The 21061-nt window shown below is 41.7% G+C and overlaps 1 protein-coding gene and 1 long non-coding RNA gene across 2 annotated transcripts in view; one reads left to right on the forward strand and one right to left on the reverse strand.

Moving 5' to 3' along the window:
• MIPOL1 (mirror-image polydactyly 1) overlaps positions 1-21061 on the reverse strand; it is a 1201709-nt gene that overhangs the window by 407688 nt on the left and 772960 nt on the right. Inside the window, exons 9-10 of the mRNA XM_053697725.1 lie at positions 10968-11001; positions 5884-6054 (exon numbers count right to left, since the gene is read on the reverse strand). Of these exons, the coding sequence (XP_053553700.1) occupies positions 5884-6054; positions 10968-11001 (205 nt within the window). The remainder of the gene's footprint in view (positions 1-5883; positions 6055-10967; positions 11002-21061) is intronic.
• Positions 1-21061, forward strand: part of LOC128645015 (uncharacterized) — an 80730-nt gene that overhangs the window by 57631 nt on the left and 2038 nt on the right. The window lies entirely within an intron of this gene.

Consider the following 21061-nt stretch of genomic DNA (forward strand, 5'->3'; position numbering starts at 1 on the left):
GCATTACCCTAAACTGATATAAGCCGAATGGGGTGACGAATGCCGACTTGGGGATAGCCTCCGGGGCCAGGGGAATCTGCCAGTAACCTTTGCAGAGGTCAATAGTGGTCAGGTAATTTCCCCTGGCTATACGATCGAGCAGCTCGTCTACCCTGGGCATAGGGTAAGCGTCCGTCACGGTATTTTCATTGAGCCTCCGATAGTCTACGCAGAACCGGGTGGTCCCATCTTTCTTGGGCACCAAGACAACTGGGGAGGCCCAGGGACTATCGGAGGGCTCAATTACCCTGAGCTGGAGCATCTCATCGATCTCCTTCTTCATTCCTGTCCTAACTGCTTCGGGGATTCGGTACGGAGCCTGGCGCAAGGGAGCTTGTCCCGGAGTATCTACCTGGTGGGTGGTTAAAGTAGTGTACCCTGGCTTCGGGGAGAAGGTGAGGTGTTTGGACTGGAGGAGTTGGTTGAGCTGCTCCCTTTCAGTGGGGCTAAGTCGGTCCCCTATCTGAACCTGCGCCACTATACCTGTGGGGAGGCTCTTTTCTAATAGGTCTGGAATGGGTAAACTGTCGGGGTCTTCCTGAGGGGAACAACATACGGCCGTCACGTTCTCTGGTCGCTCAAAATATTCCTTGAGCATGTTTACATGGAATGTCTTTCTAAGATTGTTGTCGTGGCAGCTAGCTATCACATAAGTGGTGTCTCCCCTTTTCTCTACGATCTGGTAGGGACCCTGCCAGGACGCCTGCAATTTGTCTGTCTTCACCGGCTTAAGTACTAACACCTTTTGTCCTATGGTGAAGATTCTCTTTCGGGCCCCCCGATCGTACCATACTTTCTGTCTTCTCTGGGCCAACTGGAGATTAGCCCGCACGGATTTGGCTAATTGCTCCATTCGGTCCCTGAGTTCCAGCACGTATGGCACAATTGGGACACCGTCAGCCTCCATCTCTCCCTCCCAGTGCTCCCGGATCAGGTTTAGGGGTCCCCGTACCTTTCTTCCGTAGAGCAACTCGAAGGGAGAGAACCCTGTCGTTTCCTGGGGCACCTCCCGATAAGCAAATAGGAGGTGCGGCAGGAAGCGTTCCCAGTCTCGGTATTCCTGAGTGAACGTCTTGAGCATTTGCTTGAGGGTCCCATTGAACCTCTCACACAGCCCGTTCGTCTGGGGGTGGTATGGGGAGCTTAGGAGGGACTTAATTTTGCAAACCTGCCAGAGTTGTTGGGTCAATTCAGCCGTAAATTGGGTGCCTCGGTCGGATAGGATTTCTTTTGGAAATCCTACCCGGGAGAACACCTGTACTAGTGCATTCGCTACCGTATCCGCTTGTATGTTGGATAGGGCGACAGCCTCTGGGTACCTGGTAGCGTAGTCCACTACGGTAAGAATGTATCGCTTACCGGAGGGACTAGGGGTAGCCAGTGGTCCCACTAGGTCAATAGCAACCCGGCTGAAGGGTTCCTCTACAATGGGCATATTTACTAGCTGGGCTTTAGGGTGATCGCCTCGCCTTCCTACTCGTTGACACACATCGCAGGTGTTACAGTAAGTTCTAACGTCAGCGTGCACCCCTGGCCAAAAGAACGTGTGAGTAATGCGGTGTAGGGTACGGGTAACGGCTAGGTGGCCTGCTAAGGGGATGTCGTGGCCTATTTTGAGGATTTCTTGACGGTATTTGTGGGGCACTACCAGCTGTCGCCTACGCTGTCCCCTTTTCTCTGTCCAGCGGTATAGTTTCCCTTTTTCCCATAAGAATGTTTCGTTATCTGCCCCGCCCCCTCCGGTCTCTGCTCGTTCCCGGTACTTTTGTAAGGTCGGGTCAGTCTTAGACTCTGCCTCGAAGGCATCTGGGGTGTCCCAGGGTATGGGGCCTAACCTGTCAGGCAAGGTCGGGGTAGGTCTTACCTGTGTCTCCCGCACTGGTGAGAGCTCTCGCTCCGTCCGGGCTTGGGCCCGTGTAGTCACTGGGTCCGCCTCGTTGTTGCATACTGGAGCATAGGCAGAAGTCATGGGGCCCAAATCGTTGCCCAGTAGTACTTCGGCAGGTAAATTATCCATTAGGCCCACGTTCACAGCCCCCTTTCCCGCTCCCCAATCAAGATGCACTTTAGCTGTTGGAATTTTGTACACATCCCCCCCCGCCACTCTAACGGCCACAGTCTGTCCGGATCGCTTGTGCTCTGGCACCAAATGACTCTGTACCAGCGTGATAGTAGCCCCTGTGTCTCGCAATCCCTCGGTAGATCGCCCCTCGAGCCATACCCTCTGCCGATGGTGCTGGCGGTTATCTGAGGCAGCATATACAGGGTCTGCCTCGTGAAGCGGCCCCACATATCCCTCCATAGGGGCCTCTTGGTTAACACAGAGGGCCCGGTCCGGACGATAGGACCCAGAGGGGTAATTGTAATTCCTGGGTGTCTGGTGCGTATTAAGGGGGCAGCTAGCCATGAAATGCCCTGGTTGCTTGCATCGGTGGCAAGTCGGTCTGGGACGCTCAGAGCTGTTATTGGGTGGTCCTGAGTGTCGGACGGGCCCTGTGGGCACCAGGGCTCGGAATTCAGCACGAGGGGGTGCACGGTAAACCTCTCTGGGTTCGACCCGTGCTGGAGCTCGGTAGTTCATGGGTTCGTGAAGACGGGAGTCATAATGTTCATCGGCCAATTTGGCTGCTTCTTCTAAGGTAGAAGGCCGCCTGTCTCGCAGCCATTCCTTCCCTTGCTGTTCCATGCCATTATAAAAATGTTCTAAGAGAAACAATTGTAAAATTTCCTCCCCAGTCACCGCTTTACTTCCGCTCAGCCAGTGATTTGCCGCTCTCCGCATTCGGTGCGCCCATTCCATATGGGTATCGTTAGGCTTCTTTTCCGTGCCCCGAAACTGTCGGCGATACGTGTCCGGAGTTACAGCGTACCGTCGCAACAGTGTCTCCTTAACTAGCTCATACTGTGTCACTTCCTCAGCACCCAGAGTACGAAAGGCTTCCAGGGCTCGCCCGGATAGTTTCCCAGACAATATCGTGGGCCACTCTCTGTTGGGAATCTGGTGCAGGGCACATTGCCTTTCGGAGTCCGCCAAATATTCATCAATCCCTGTCTCGCTCTCTAGGAAGGGTCGAAATGCCGCATAGGGTATCTTGGGCCTCCCAGCATTTTCGACAGGGATGATTACCTGCGGGGCTTCAGCATTGCGGTGTGCGTTCGCTAGGTTGAGTTCGTGGGCTCGAGTCTCTCGTATATCCTCGTCCGCCTCCGCCATCAACTGCTGTACCAATTCCATGGAGGGGTTCGGCCCGTATAATGAGAGCCTTTCCCGAACAATCCTGGTTTTTTCGTCACTAATCGTGGTCGGTGTTTCCGCCATTGTGAAGCTCTGATCCAGTTCGGTCAATTCTGCGATCAGCTCTCTCCTCGGCCGGTTGCTGGCGTACCCCCCTCTGCTTTCAAGTAAATCCTTTAGGGTTGTACGCTTCAATTTTTCCGTTCTGTACCTCTCCTAGGAAATCCAGGAAAATCCCGCCGCTGCCGCCAAATGTTACGGTTACCCTTAGTCTCGCTGAGAGATGGACCGCTTAGTAGCCTGGATCCCTATTGCTAAAGAGGGGAGAAGCTGCTTTCCATAGTATTCTATATGAGTCTCGCAAATATAGAATAATCTCCCTTAGCTGCAGTACAGCTAGGATACCCTTCTGCCCACAAAAACGAGTCAACGCTGCGATTGAGGGTCAAACAAGAACTCAGGACTGGGATGCCCAGCCTGCTTTTTATTAAGGTTACATGCACACAGGGCACTCCCAGGGGGAGAGGGGGGGAAGCACAAAATCCCCCATCACACATTTAGATAGAGAGCACTGTCCTTTGACAGGCCACAATAGGATTACAGTACTTAAGATAACAAGTTTACAAGTTCATCTTATCAATTAGCAGTCTGGCTCCAGAGGTGATTAGACAATAGTTTCTAAAAGCTGAAAAAAAAGAGTTAACTCTTTATGAAATGAAACTTGTTACAGTTTTCTTGGAGCCCTTCTTAGGCGCTGGCTTGCTGGTTCAGGCATTGCTGCTGGGAAATAAGCTCTTCACAACAAAATAACTAATGCTTCTGTAACAGTACTGATTCCACAAAAACCTGTAGCTGAACGACTATAGAAAAAGGTCTCAAAATGTGTTCATTGGCATCCTCTAAGCCAGCTAAGACCTAACGTATACAATTTTGATTAGGTTTGTTAAATATAAGGTCTGTATCTGCACCTATGTATATCATGTTGTATAATGGTGCAATGGGTTTCTCTTATTTGGTATCACATTCAAAATTAGATACATTATCTCACACTAAAGCAAGTATTTGCATATCTTACCCAGAGTTCTCTGATTCATTTATATCTCACCATACGTTAAATTAATATTGTGTTTGCTTTGGAAATAAGCTGCACTAAGCAGTAAATCAACCTTATCTATTGATGTTGCAAACTTGCATATTCAAAACAGCTTTTTAGTTGCCTGTGCTGTGTTTCAGGAGAGCATTCCTGGAGTGTCTCAGGTGTCTGGGGGACCCATTTACTCTGATATCTAGCAGGTACCAGAAATAATATTCCTCAGCTATGGCAGGTGATTGAACACCGATCATGAAGAGCTACCAACATCTTCCATGGGTTCTGTCACGTAGAAAAACAGCTGCCACCAGTTCCTCTCAGGCTACAAGAAAGTATTGGACCAAAAGGCTAGCAGGACCAATTTGACTCTCAGCTTGCAATAACAGAAGATTCGAATGTTTGATTTGCCAATTAGTGAAGCTTAATTCTAGGGCAAACCCAATATTCATATACATTATGGTGAGATAAAAGTTAATTAAAGAATTCTGGGGCAACCTATGCAAATGAGACTTGAATCATCTTACACTAAAGCAAGTATTTGAATATCTTACCCAGAATTCTCTGGTTTATGTTTCAACTAATGGCTGAAGGGATTACATTTTCTTAGTTTAATATGCATTTGTTGCAAACTGAGAATTTATACTAGTGCCAGTGATTCCATTTTAACCTCACACCCCCTATGAAATTTTCTATCCTAGAGAGCTTCCCTACTTTCTATTGGAGGCAATTCACAGCTCACTGGGCCAGGGTCTACCAGTATCTTAGCAAATTCAGCAAGGTCTGCTCTTGTGAAGTCTTCAAAACGATTTCATTCCAAGCAGGACATTTTGAGAACTTTTTTTTTTTTGAGGACTCTAATTTTGCTGTTAACTACCATCAATTTCTATTATTCTGTATATAGTACTGCCGTTTACATATACAGCTATATAATAAAGGCACAAAGTGTTCTAGAGAGCACAGGACTGCCCCATAGTCTCATAAACACCTACAAAGGCCAGCATTAACAGATGCACTGCAGGGGACCTCTGTTTGCTTACATAACAGTCAAGGCCACCAAGCATTACACTAAGACATGTTTGGTGACAAGCTTCGTGAAGCAACAATTTGTGTACTTATTTTTACTATTCCAAAATGGCCACAGTTCATTTCAAAGAGACGCAAAGCTCTGTGACCATTTCTGTTTCCGAAAAGAAGCAGCAGCCCCTCTGCTTCAGATATTTTATTTTGTAGCAGTAAATACTGTAATCAATAACCAGTCCCTATGATTGTAGTGACTGTCAACACCCCGTGAACTTACCCAAATTTTGCAGGGGTTTGCGACTAGGAAATATTGGGGGAATGGTAGTAAATGTACTGGAATTTTTATAAGTATTGATTTCTGCTATGCGCTTTTTGTTTTGGCTGGCCTTAACAATAATGATTATTTCCCTCAATTTTCCCTCCTAACTAACCACAACCAATAGGATTATTTTCTCTGTGGCTGGAATCATACAGCATTGTGTTGGTCTTGTTTACTCACCTGAGCACGCGCTGAATCTCTCTCTCTGATGACAGCTCCCATTTCATCGGCAGTGATTTCATCTCGTCGTTCGCGACTCTTTCTGATTAGCTCAAGAATAAGGTTTCCATTTTGCTGGATGGCAGTGCTGCCATTTGCTTCCCACAATCTGCACAGCAATTCCTGTAGTGACTGTGGTAAAAGAAGCTTAATTAGTTATGTGATTATGTAGTAGATGTCAGTTACCTGGCACATCAAGACTATCCAGTTTAATAACGTATAAACCTTTTGTACAATGTAATCATTGGTTTTATGCCACATTTTGTCTATTCAGTGCCATTTTGAGTTTGCAATTAACCATTTAAACTGTCTTCTTTAAAAGAAATATAATACATCAAAATTGCTCTGTTACATTGTGAAGTCAAATTGCCGGTACTCAAATCATTATGTCCCCTAAAACAACTAAATCAACATGTGAGAAACAGGTTTTAAAGAAAATTAAACTCAAAATGAACTCCCAAAAACAAAATATTTTATATCTGCATTTCCTGTAATCAACCTCTGCAAAAACAAACCTACTGCCCGCACTTTGAATTTATATAGCAATGTGCACGCTATCATGCTGCTACCTTGTAGTATTGATAATTACGTCAACTGCGCAGTGAGAAAATTAACTTTTTTTGCGTTAAATATCAATTATTAAAAAAACAACAAAAAACATCTTAAATAGAAATGCAAAGTAAGGCCAGTAGGTTTGTTAACGGCTGTGCCACCCACCTGTTAAGCTTAAAAAAGGTATTGAAAGTATTGAAAAATCATGAATCTTATCTTTGTGTTTTAAGATGTATGGTTATAATAGGCCACCTACAGTATCCCACAAAAGTAAGTACATCCCTAAAATTTTTGTAATTTTTTTTTTTATATCTTTTCATGTGACAACACTGAAGAAATTACACTTTGCTACAATGTAAAGTAGTGAGTGTACAGCCTGCCCCCTCAAAATAACTCAACACACAGTCATTAATGTCTAAACTGTTGGCAACAAAAGTGAGTACAGCCCTAAGTGGAAATGTCCAAATTGGACCCAATTAGCCATTTTCCCTCCCCGGTGTCATGTGACTCAGTGATACAAGGTCTCAGGTGTAAATCGGGAGTAGGTGTGTTAAATTTGGTGTTATCCTTCTCACACTGGTCACTGGAAGTTCAACATGGCACCTCATGGCAAAGAAATCTCTAAGGATCTGAAAAAAAGAATTGTTGCTCTACAAAAAGAAGATTGCCAAGACCCTGAAACTGAGCTGCAGCACAGTGGGCAAGACCATACAGTGGTTTCACAGACAGGTTCCACTCAGAACAGGCCTCGCCATGGTCGACCAAAGAAGTTGAGTGCACATGCTCAGCATCATATAGAGAGGTTGTCTTTGGGAAATAGACGTATGAGTGTTGCCACCATTGCTGCAGAGGTTGAAGGGGTGGGGTCAGCCTGTCAGTGCTCAGACACTGCATCAAATTGGTCTGCATGGCTGTCGTCCCAAAAGGAAGCCTCTTCTAAAGATGATGCATAAGAAAGCCTGCAAACAGTTTGCTGAAGACAAGTAGACTAAGTACATGGATTACTGGAACCATGTCCTGTGGTTCGATGAGACCAAGATAAACTTATTTGGTTCAGATGGTGTCAAGCATGCGGCAGCAACCAGGTGAGGAGTACAAAGACAAGTGGGTCTTGCCTACAGTCAAGCATGGTCATGGAATTGTCATGGTCTGGGCCTGCATGAGTGCTGCCCGCACTGGGGAGCTACAGTTCATTGAAGGAACCATGAATGCCAACATTTACTGTGACATACTGAAGCAGAGCATGATCCCCTCCCTTCGGAGCCTGGGCTGCAGGGCAGTATTCCAACATGATAACTACACCAAACACACCTCCAAGATGACCACTGCCTTGCTAAAGAAGCTGAGGGTAAAGGTGATGGACTGGCCAAGCATGTCTCCAGACCTAAATCCTATTGAGCATCTGTGGGGCATCCTGAAACAGATTGTGGGGGAGCGCAAGGTCTCTAACATCCACAAGCTCCGTGATGTTGTCATGGAGGAGTGGAAGAGGACTCCAGTGGCAACCTGTGAAGCTCTGGTGAACTCCATGCCCAAGAGGGTTAAGGCAGTACTGGAAAATAATGATGGCCACACAAAATATTGGCACTTTGGGCCCAATTTGGACATTTCCACTGCTCCCCATTCACACCTGAGACCTTGTAACACTAACGAGTCACATGACACCGGGGAGGGAAAATGGCTAATTGGGTCCAATTTGGTAATTTCCACTTAGGGATGTACTCACTTTTGTTGCCAATGGTTTAGACATTAATGGCTGTGTGTTGAGTTATTTTGAGGGGACAGCAAATTTACACTGTTATACAGGCTGTACACACACTACTTTACATTGTAGCAAAGTGTCATTTCTTCAGTGTTGTCACATGAAAAGATATAATAAAATATTTACAAAAATGTGAGGGGTGTACTCACTTTTGTGGGATACTGTATATTGATGTAATTGTAACGTCACATAAATACTACCTTAAAGGGACAGTCAAGTCCCCAAAAAACTTTCATGTTCTAAATAGGGCATGCAATTTTAAACAACTTCCCAATTTACTTTTATCACCAATTTTGCTTTGTTCTCTTGGTATTCTTAGTTGAAAGCTAAAACTAGGAGATTCATATGCTAATTTCTTAGACCTTGAAGACTGCCTCTAATCTGAATACATTTTTACCACTAGAGGGCATTAGTTCACATGTTTCATATAGATAACATTGAGCTCATGCACGTAAAGTGACCTAGGACTGAGCACTGATTGGCTAAACTGCATGTCTGTCAAAAGAACTGAAATAAGGGGGCAGTCAGCAGAAGCTTAGATACAAGAAAATTACAGAGGTAAAACGTGTATTATTATAACTGTGTTGGTTATGCAAAACTGGGGAATAGGTAATAAAGGGATTATATTTCTTTTTAAACAACAAAAATTCTGGTGTTGACTGTCCCTTTAAAGGGACATAATACTCAAATGCTAAATCACTTGAAACTGATGCAGTATAAATGTAAAAAGCTGACAGGAAAATATCACCTGAGAATCTCTATGTAAAAATGGAAGATATTTTACCTCACAATTTCCTCAGCTCAGCAGAGTAAGTTCTGTGTTAAAAGTTATACTTCAGCTGTTTCCAGCTGCAGGTAAAAAAAAAAAAATGAACTGCAGCCAATCAGCAACAGCAGTGCTGAGGTCATGAACTCTTTTGCTGTGATCTCATGAGATTTCACTTAACTCTCAAGAGATTTCATAGTAAACTTCCTTAAACTGAATAGGAAAATAAGATGAGTATACACGAATGCTCGCTCCTTTCGCTGTCCAGGGACAGACATACTGATTTGCCGCTTAGAAGTCCTTTACAATGGGATGTGGCTACTGAGGAACTTTTGAGGTAAAATATCTTTCTTTTTTACATAGAGATGTTAAGGTGATATTTTCTAGTCAGCTTTTTACAGCTATGCTGCATCACTTTCAAGTGTTTCAACATTTGGGTTTGTGAAACGCTAGGATTTTCCATTGGAACAAATAAAGAGGACTTTCAGTCATGAAGTATAAAATACTTCATGCTGAAAGTTCCTTTATTTGTTGGAAGTGTTCGCCACACTGAGCTCCTCAGGCAGCCCATGGCAGAACACTATTTTGCTGAGTGGTGACGTTTCCACCGCTTAGCACATAGCCGTGTAGTCCTTCTGGCGCCAAGCAATATAGTCCGCAAGGCTATTGGCTAAGAAGTGGAAAAGTCACCTCTCAGCAAAATAGCGTTCTGCCGTGGGCTGCCTGAAGAGCTCAGTGAGGCGAATGCTTCAAACAAATAATGGAAAATTCAGCATGAAGTATTTTATTCTTCATGACTGAAAGTCCCCTTTATTTGTTCCAATGGTAAATCCTAGCGTTTCACAAACGCTAGTAATTACCATCACTTTAACTCTGATAATTGTGAGAACTGGATTTGCACACTGAATACATTATAAGCCTAACTCTGCCATATATCTATCACTAATTTGGGTGAGTAATTCAAAACAATGCAAGCTGTTCTAACAGCATGCCTTGTATACAGTAACAAGTCTGGACTGGCTCCTCAAAATAAGGCACATAAAGCAAATGCTGGGGGCGTGGATTCTAAGTGTAAAAAAAACTATTACAGAAAACATTGCGTTAATCTGTTTAGAAAGCATCTACACTTGGATGGTATGTTAATGTATTGCAAGATAAAGGTTTATATAGCTTACAGACACACATTTACATATAAGTAAAACTTGGCTGCTACAGAACGATTTATTAGCTCCAACCTTAGAAAACCATATAAAAAGGATTTGCCTACTGGGACATGTGTATGCCCCCCACATATCAGCCTACATGGACATACTAAAAGGGACCCTAAAGTCAAAATTAACCTTTAATACTTAAGAAAGAGTATGCAGTTTTAAGACACTTTCCAATTTACTTCCATCATCAAATTTTGCACAGTCTTTTTATATTCACACTTTCAACAGCACCAGCTCCAGCTCCTACTGAGCATGTGCACATGCTCACAGGGTATACGTATACTAGTCTGTGATTGGCTGATGGCTGTCACATGATACGGGGGGGGGAAATAGGAGAGAAAATACATTTGCCAGAAAAAAAAATCTACTGCTTATTTTAAATTTAGAGTAAGTGTTAATGCATTGTCTTTTATGCACTTGTTATCCAATTACGACTGCGGCGTACCATGTACTTCGCTGGTCATTAAGGGTTTCCTTGCGAACAATAGTGCGGGTCACACCGCATGTGGCGGGACCGCACTATTGCACCCTCCCCTCCATCCTTCTGGTCACTGGAAACTATTTGTAATGCAATCCCCATTAAAAGACCGGCAACATACAGGGTACGCCACTGGTCCTTAAGGGGTTAATTATGCAAGTCTACTGTATTTAGTGGTCCTTTAAAATATATTGTGTTAGTGGTATGAGAGGACTTTATTTGAGAAAGTTAGAGATTACCCTTCAAACAAAGCCTGATTAGGAAAATGTCACTTACTGAGTCTCCTTCTTCTGAGCTAATATCTTCCAACCTAGACAAGGGAAAGGAGAGAAGACTAAAATGAGAAATACAAGTTGTCAATATATTTAAAAAAGGGAACTAGAGACGATGAGAAAGGAAATGAGAAAAACAAGGACAAAAGGAAAATGGAAGAAGGAAACGATTAATAGAAAGCTGAATTAAGTAAGATAGCATAATTATATGGTGAGAAAGCACAACCATTAAAAAATGAAAATGCGAGAGTGAGATGCAAATAACGTTAAACAAGTAAGCTAGAACTAGGGTGAAAAAGAAAGCATAAACACAAAAATATTCAAAAGGACATAAATGTGTAAAATGGAAATGCTTTAATATGTAAGAACTTTTTTTTTTATTGATTTATTGTTTGTATATATGTGTTTAACTCTAGCAAACGAGTCAAAGGGACAGTCTAGTCCAAATTAAACTTTCATGATTACATTTTAACCAAATTTCCAATTTACCTTTGTCATCTAATTTGCTTTGTTTTTTTTTTGTTTTCTTAGTTAATAGCTGAACCTAGGTAGGGCTCATATGCTAATTTCTAAGACCTTGAAGGCCACCTCTTATCTGAATGCATGTGATAGTTTTTCACAGCTAGAGGCCGTTAGTTTGTATGTGCCATACAGAAAACATTGTGCTCATGTCCGCAGAGTTATTTATGAGTCAACACCGATTGTCTAACATGCAAGTCTGTCAAAAGAACTGAAATAAGTGGGCAGTCTGCAGAGGCTTAGATACAATGTAATCACAGAGGTAAAAGGTATATTAAAGGGACAGTCTACACCAGAATTTTTATTGTTTTAAAAGATAGATAATCCCTTTATTACCCATTCCCCAGTTTTGCATAACCAACACAGTTATATTAATATACTTTTAACCTCTGTGATTATCTTGTATCTAAGCCTCTGCAAACTGCCCCTTTCTTCAGTTCTTTTGACAGACTTGCTGTCTAGCCAATCAGTGCCTGCTCCCAGATAACTTTACGTGCACGAGCACAGTGTTATCTATATGAAATATGTGAACTCTCTAGTGGTGAAAAACTGTTAAAACGCAATCTGAAAAGAGGTGGGCTTCAAGGTCTAAGAAATTAGCATATGAACCTCGTAGGTTAAGCTTTCAACTAAGAATACCAAGAGAACAAAGCAAAATTGGTGATAAAAGTAAATTGGAAAATTGTTTAAAATTACATGCTCTATCTGAATAATGAAAGTTTATTTTGGCCTAGACTGTCCCTTTAATATAACTGTGGAACGGGTAATAAAAGGATTATCTTTTTAAACAATAACTATTCTGGAGTAGAATGTTCCTTTAAAAATATAACTAAGGATAGGTCCAAACTGCAATGCACTACTGGGAGCTAGCTGGCTGAACACACAGGGAAGGAGCCAATGACTATAGGAATACGTGTGCTGCCACCAATCAGCAATTAGCTCCCAGAAATATATTGCTGTTCTTGAGCCAACCCAGGTAAGCTTTTCAGCAAAGGATACCAAGACAAAAAAGTAAATTTGATAATAAAAGCATGTCTCTTAAAAATGCATGCTGTATCTGAATCCTAAAAGTTTAACTTTGAATGTCATGTCCCTTTAACAAGAGAAGAGAGAAAACAAACAAGTAAAATAATCTGAAGTGAGTTAGCATAACAGTGAACAGAAAGCAAACAAGTGAAGAGAAAACACAAGAGAGTGCAGCAGACTATTAAGCAGAGGCTAATAGAATGTTAAAACCAAGTAAGAGAACAGAGTGAAGAATATAAATAAAAGTGCTTAGTGGCCAACAAGTTGTTCTTCAATACAGAGCAAAATGAACTGTGTTTTCAAATCTTTGGTAGCTGAAGTAATTTCACTGCAAGCATCTTCAGGGGATGCCCTGCACTCCCAAAGCATTACAGAGCCAGCTGTTCTGCTGTATCTTTCAATAATGCCAAGCTCATCCGTCTTCGGCTGCAGCCTGTTAACTTATTAATGTTTACCGCAATATATGGCTACAGGGATCAGTTCTTCATATGTGCTGAGACGGAAGAGTAAAGCAGGCGCTTCATGTGTTTTTATTGATCGTTTCTCTTTTAATTAGGGTTTTTTTCCTCTATTACTTTTCCATTCCCTTATAAAGAAGCATAGATAAAGCTTTACATAACCCGCTGGACTGATCTTCAGAGTATTTTTTTCAGACTTGGCTCTCTGATGCTAGATTTTATTGATAAAGCTTGTCTCAGGCAAAAATATATAAATATAGAAGCAAAGTAATATAAGTATTTAATAGGTTATTATTAGAGTCATTAACACAGTCTTTACCTAAGCCTTAGTATTGCTTTCTGATTATAAAGCAACCAATGAACAATAATCAATATGAGTTGTTACTATCAGAGTCAATATTTTCTTCACAATTGAGTTAATAATCAAAATAATTATATATTATTCATTAAATAACAATTACGGTTCAATTTCTTTTTTTATTCTGCACTAATGTGCAGCTGTAGAGAAATCGCTCACAGTTATGGTAGAAAACAGCTCGAAATGTCAAGTAGCATTGTGCCACTTCATTTATTATGGTTAAGGTATATCTAGGTTCTTCAGTAAATGAAACAGAATGATAATGTCCCTATTGTATTTTAACAAAAACATTCTACATACCGAAAATATAGCATGAAATGGAATTTAAGGTATAAACAGCAAAAACATAACTGAACTGGTTAGAATATAACAACAAAGAAATAATAAAATGTATTCTTTCCTGATAAATTATTTTCTTTCTTGGTAATGAGAGTCCACAAAATCCTATTCTTACATATAGAAAATACAACACCTGGCCACCAAGATGAGGCAAAGTGACCCTAAACACAACATTCAGCTATCCCTTCCCCTTTCCTCCCAGTAGTTCATACCTGATAATAGGGAAAAGTGAGTGAGATAAAAAAGGGGCAAAGAAAGTGCAAGGTAAAACTGCTGGGTGGGTTAATGGACTCTCACTACCAAGAAAGAAAATAATTTATCAGGTAAGAAAACATTTTCTTTTCTTTCTAATGGCAGCGAGTCCATGAAATCCTATTTTTACATATGGGAGTCTATATTGCTGTGGAGTCTACAAATAATTTTTGGGTGGGAAAACTGGCAAGACAGTCCTCACTAGGCACGGCCACTGGAAGAACACTTCTGCAAAATGATTCCTCGGTCGATGCAAAAAATCAAAACTAATAAAGATTTGCAAAAGAATGCTCTGGGGACCAAGTAGCGGCCTTGCAGTTTTAATCAAACAAAGCCCCATCGATGAAGGCCGAAGACGTTGACACCAAACAGTCGAATGAGCAGAATACAAGCCATAGGCTGCCTCCAGATAAGTCATAGGAGTAAGAAACAAATCCTCAACCAAAAGGATAAAGAAAACAGCAGTGGCCTTTTGGTCCTTGAGATTGTCAGAAGAAAGAACAGAGTAGTCGATTGACGAAATTCCTCTGAGCATAAAGGAAGCACTTTACTGTCCTAACCACAACCAGATTGTGTAATAATACTTCCTTAGGGAACCTTGATTTGGACAAACAGATGGTACAACAATGTCCTTAGGCAGGAAACCTGACTACAACTGAAGAAAAGTCTTATCCTGGTGAGAACACCAGGTAGGGTGTCATACTCTGCAAGGGAGCAGGTTCAGGTGTTGGGAGCTGTTGTGTAGAGGTATCAGGTTCTGGGGTTAAAGTTGTGTTTTGTCTGCGTGAGTCTTTCATTTTTGGCATAATTAAACAGGTACAAGGGTTTTAGAAAATAAAGGTGAAGGTTTTATTGATAGGTGAATTAGCAATGCAGAGAGATGCAAACTAGATACAAGGCAAAGTCTCGGTGTAGACAAGAATACAAAGTAACTTGGTTTAGTCTTAAGCAGGCAAAAATGTATAGAAACTGTAGACAAAACTTGACAATAACAGGCAGGATACGTAGATATACTGTAGACCAAAACTTGGTAGTAACAGGCAGGATATGAAGAGATGCTGTAATCAGGTAACTTATAATTACAGGCAGGAAACTTGCATATGCTGTAGACTGGAACTCTGTAGTAACAGACTGGAATGCAGATCTTTGTAATAACAGGCAGGATATTTGCATATGCTGTAGACTGGAACTCTGTAGTAACAGATAGGAATGCAGATCTTTGTGATAACAGGCAGGATACTTGGATATGCTGAAGACAGGAACTCTGTAGTAACAGACAGGAATGCAGATCTTTGTAATAACAGGCAGGACACTTGCATAAGCTGTAGACTATAACTCTGTAGTAACAGACTGGAATGCAGATCTTTGTAATAACAGGCAGGATACTTGCATATGCTGTAGACTGGAACTATATGCTGTAGACTGGAACTCTGTAGTAACAGACAGGAATGCAGATCTTTGTAATAACAGGCAGGATACTTGCATATGCTGTAGACTGGAACTCTGTAGTAACAGACAGGAATGCAGATCTTTGTGATAACAGGCAGGATACTTGGATATGCTGTAGACTGGAACTCTGTAGTAACAGACAGGAATGCAGATTTTTGTAATAACAGGCAGGATGCTTGCATATGCTGTAGACTGGAACTCTGAGGCAGTCCTTAGGAAATATCAGGGGATAGCCAAGATCAGTCCAGAAACGGAACACAGTGCCAAGCGAAAATCAAGAAGAGCAGTCTGTAAATGAAGCAGAAATCCAGGCACCAGGAAATCCAACAAAACTGTATTCACACAGGAATCAGGACCAGAGGCTCTGTCAGAGTGCAACACTCAATGTCAAGGCCCAGAACTGCAAGCAAACTTCCCAAATATAGCAGGCTGCTGATTATATGATTTGTTTCAGCTGGTAAGCAGGTGGAGCCAGAGTGCCAAAGTTGCAGCAAAAAGAAAACCCAATATTCTTAGCCTGTGATCAAGCCACCTGGTGGCAACGTGGTAAAAAAGCAACAGACTGGGGAAAACAGCAGCAGATAAAGAGACAGGTCCCAGGTTCAAATCTAGGCTGTATCATGACATAGGGAGAATCATATTGAAAAGCAGACAGGACAGAGACTCTGCTTGGAGAAAAAAATGCCAACAAAGTCATAATTTCCAAGATAAAAAAAATGTATTACCAAGAAAAAGCATGTACCCAAAAGTTATGTGGTAAAACTCTAAGAGCAAGAATAAGGCTCCAAAATGAAGCAATAGGCTTAAACACCGGTCAAATTTTAGCCATAGCTAGAACAAAAGATAGGACAGAAACTAGTCAAAAGAACCCTTTTCAGTCCCTCTAGAAAAAAAAACTGAAGATGAGTGGAATTCTTAATCTGAATCAGGAGAAGCCACGTTAAACACAGCAAGATAAATACACCATATGGCAGATTATGCCTGAAGTTAGGATTGCACGCCTGATCAGTGATCAATCACAGACCCAGAAAAGTCTCTGAGCTAAAATCACTCGATTAAACTCAATGCAGAAAACCTCAGAGAAAACTGACCTTGGGAAAGGAAAGGACAGTGAGCTAGAGGTCCGACCTTTGAGAAAAACTGCTCTAGAAGAGCAGACAACAAAAAGATCTATGAACCAAGAACTGTGAGGCCAACATAGGATCTACCCTTTCTGTGAGCTGTGCTATTACACCTGGGAAGAACACTATCGGGGGAAAACTCCACATGTATAATCCTAAAGTACTGCCAATGGGTGTACACTCTAGAAAAGAAACGCAACGCCATGAGAAGATCTCCGGTGACCCCAATCGATTATTATCTTGTTGAGGACATCCAGATTGAGAGACCACTCTCCAGGGGGAAAAACCTGACAACTCAGAAATCAGTTTCCAAATTCCCCATTCCTAGGATGTGGATAGACAATAACAGACATTAATGTCGTTCCACCCAGTATATGATGTGTGCGACTTCATGAATTGCTAGCAAACAGAAGAAATCCACCTGAAGGTTAACATACACTACCATAGTGAGTTATCTGGCTGAAATTGATAGGACTGACGGAATATAACTGGGTTATGCCATCAAGGGATTGGAAAATGGCTCGGAGCTAGAGAGATATATGGGAAGGGAGGCTTCCCGTGCTGACCATACTCCAAGAGCTCTGCAATTGCCCCATACTGCCCCCAAAGAAAGAGACTTGCGTCCATGGAGATAATCTTCCAAGATGGGCGAAGGAATACATACCCCGATACCCTGGTTTCTGGTGACCTGATCATCCCTTCCCCCCAGATACTGTGTCTTAGCTAGGTGTTTTAAAGACAATCCCATTAGCCTTATAGGCCAGACCCTTTTGAATTGAGATATAAAATTTGGAAACACATTCTCTCTCTTCTCTCTCTTGCTAAAGATGGATGATATTGGACACATTGGAGAATTTGGATATATTCCTTGGATAAAATGCTGTGATTATTTTATCAGTGTTGCACAAATTGAGGTTGTGGTGGTTGTCCTGCAATAATTAAACTAAGACTGTTTTGCTGTAAAATATATTTGTATATATACAGTAAGTCCCTTACTTACGAACGAGTTACGTTTGTAAGTCCAATTTGTTTGCAAGTCCAACTGTATTGTAATTTGTGTGAAAAGTGTTATAAACCTCACTTTATAATACGTTTCACATAAATTACAGTACAGTAGTACATAAACAACCAAAACTGTAAAGAAAACATTTTTAATCTTACCTTGTATAGTAAAACAGGCATGGAGTGAACAAAAACGGAACTAACTTCCGTGATTTGACATGCGAACGCATGTTTGTATCTTTGAAAGTTTGTAACTTGAAAGTTTGTAAGTAGGGGACTTACTGTACCTGTAAATATTAATCTTATTACAACATACAATATATATAGTGGTTCCTAATAAATTCTTTGGAAATAATAGAGACCCTGTTATAGTGTTTATTTCCCTTAACTTTAAGGGACAGTAAAGTCCAAAATAAACTTTCATGATTCAAATAGGGCATGTGATTTTAAACAACTTTCCAATTTATTTGTATCAGCAACTTTGCTTTGTTCTTTTGGTATTCTTAGTTGAATGCTAATCCTAGGTTTATAATTTCTTAGACCTTGAAGGCAGCCTCTAATCTGAATGCATTTTGACAAATTTTCACCACTAGAGGGCGTTAGTTCATGTGTGTCATATAGATAACATTGAGCTCATGTAAGTGAAGTTACCTAGGAGTCAGCACTGATTGGCTAAAATGCAAGTCTGTCAAAGGAACTGAAATAAGGGGGCAGTTTGCAAAGGCTTAGATACAAGGTAAATGGCGGAGGTAAAAAGTGTATTATTATAACTGTGTTGGTTATGCAAAAGTGGGGAATGGGTAATAGACTGATTATCTTTTTAAACAACCAAAATTCTGGTGTCGACTGTAATGGCTTAGTGGGTTTTAACATAGAATTATATATTCAGTGGTTTAAATTAAAAATTCAGTTTAACCCTTTCCCATCTGGATGCTAAGCTTTTTTTTAAGTTTTTTTTAAATTTATTTATTTTTTTTTCTTTTCTTTTTCAGATCCCCAAGACTCACCCTGTTGGAAAGGTTAGATGATTACCTTTCCAACGGTGGGTCTTAGGGGTCTGTAGCTGCTTAGATGCCTGAGATACAGGCTTCTAAGCAGCATGCCCCCTGCTCCTATACTTAACATTGTTAAGTATAAATAAAGTTGCACAATGACATCATCACGTCATTTCGAGTGACGTGAGCGCGCATAACGTGAAGCCCCGGCGATGCCTGTCACTATGCAGGTCCGATCGCTGGGGTAGGAGCCCCCAGATCTCCCTCAAGGTGGGAGAGTGCTAGCGACGGCTCTGAGCCGTCATTAGCACCAGAGTGGGAAACTCTGCGACGTTAGCACTCAAAGTTTTAAATAAATAACCACAGAGACAGGTTTGAGTGATCCCCATTCCATAGTCTAAACAAGCACAACTGAATAGGTAGCAAAGGAAAACGAGCAAAAGGTATCACGTCTGAGCAGCTACCATAAGACCCACTATCTCCCATGCATTGCGCCAGAGATGAATGAGGAACAACCCCAAGATCTCGACAGATAGATAGAAGTTTGATTTGCGTCATACCATTAGGCAAATTTACCGAACCAACTAATCTATAATGACCCCTAAAAAGCTAATCCTCATACGAGGACCAAGAGAACTCTTTCTATGATTACCTCAAACCATGATCCGAAGATACTGAAATAACTTCTGAGAGAGTGCTGCTAACTGTAAAGATGGAGCTTGAACCATATGTTGTCAAATATGGTGCCACAGAAATACCTTGTATCCTGACCACTGCAAGTAAAGCCCCTAGTACCTTTGTGAAAGCTCTTGGGACCATGGCCAGACCAAAGGGTAGGCCGAAATAGAAAATGCTTCTCCAGAAAAGTAAAACTTAGAGATCTATAAAGACCATAATGATCAGGATGAAAAGGTACATATCAATCAAGTCCACTGTCATCATGATTGTCCCCGAATGACAATTAGGCATTTCAGGTCTAAAATAGGTCAAAAAGTTCCATCTTTCTTTAGAACTATGAAAAGCTTGGGCCCGCACCCCATACAAACAGTTTTAATCTGATCCCTACAGGAACTAACCCCGGGTTGTGGAACACCTCATGCAGTCTGGAATCAACTTCTTGGACTGCTTATTCTTGTTCTAAACCAGATTTGGTTTCCAGGCACTCTTTGTGGTTTCAAGATTATTTGAAGAAAGAGTTTCTCTGTGACTGTACTGATGAAAAGCCCATTCTTCCCTTAGGTCTATATTTTTTTGTCCTGGGGAAGGAAAACTCCCCTTTCCTTCAGTGACAGTTGAAAAAATAGAGTCCAAGAAACCCATACCCATAACAGGAAACGATATCCGCAGACCAGGACTTTATCCAGAGAACTCTTCTGCTAAAAGCACGAAGCTAGTATTGTTGGCATTAATAGAGGCAATTTGGATAACTGCATCGCATATTAGAAAGTTAGTAGCGTTGAGCACCTGAAATGGTCCTTTATCTCCTCTAGATGATATTCAATCTAATCAACTCAGATAAGAAGTCACACCCGAAGGCTGCAGATCCGGTCACAGCAGCAATACTTATTGTTGGATGGAAAAAACAGACCCCCATGTAAAAACACGTCTAAAATTCCAGACTCCTATTCATAGGATCCTTAAAGGATATACTAAATTCAAATGGAATGAAGGTTTGCCTAGCTAGGGTAGAAATATCTCCTATCGCACTTGGGTACAGTGTTCCAAAACTCCAAATGGTTGTCGAAATTTTTTTTTTTAAATTTAGGAGAATAAAGAAAAACAGATTCTGGTTTCTCCTATTCCATGGAAATGTAATCAGCAACCAAAGAAGGGATAGGGAATACTACAGGAGACCCTGAATAAGCTATAAAAGTAATGTGTAGTCTCTGTACCGTTTTTTTTTTTTAAATCAGCCAGTTAGCATTCTCTATTTTACAAAACTTTCTAGTAGATACCGAAGAAATTCTACATAAAATCCTGAGTATCCCTTACTGCCACGTGACTACTATGAGGCAAACCCAATCCGTTAGTAACTCCCTACTAGGGACAACGTGTCAAGTGACTCACTCCGGTGCCGAATACCAGCACAGGAGCCGCTGTATTGAGAAGACATAGTGTTTAAAGTGCCAGAGGCTCTTAACTGAGAAGCCCTAGTAACGACCCCAAATAAAGTATAGACCTACACCTGAGCCTCCACAGTCACCTTCACACCCCACCAAGACTTAGACACTAGTCATTCTTGAGTGGAGAAGAAATAAATGTTTAAAGGTGTGCATAAGTGCCCACACCTACATCACCCCCATAACAAGGCATATAGCCCAAATGGGTACTAGTTGAGCATGACTCACCCCTCTGCTGCTCCGGGTTCTTCCAGCAGCTGATAACACAGGTCCTGTGAAAATGGAAAAAACACCACTTTAACGCTTTAGGACTGTGTGGGAGTACATCATGGCTCACAAGAAGAGGCCTGGGGACTTCCCTGCAACGCTTGTGAGCAGCTGAGTCCTATACTCTACTAAGAGATTAATAAGGACTGCCACAGTACTCCTCTAACTGTCTCTTTCAGGAAACAATCCATT

The sequence above is a fragment of the Bombina bombina genome, chromosome 1 (assembly GCF_027579735.1).
Source record: "Bombina bombina isolate aBomBom1 chromosome 1, aBomBom1.pri, whole genome shotgun sequence".
In the NCBI taxonomy this organism is placed as follows: Eukaryota; Metazoa; Chordata; class Amphibia; order Anura; family Bombinatoridae; genus Bombina; species Bombina bombina.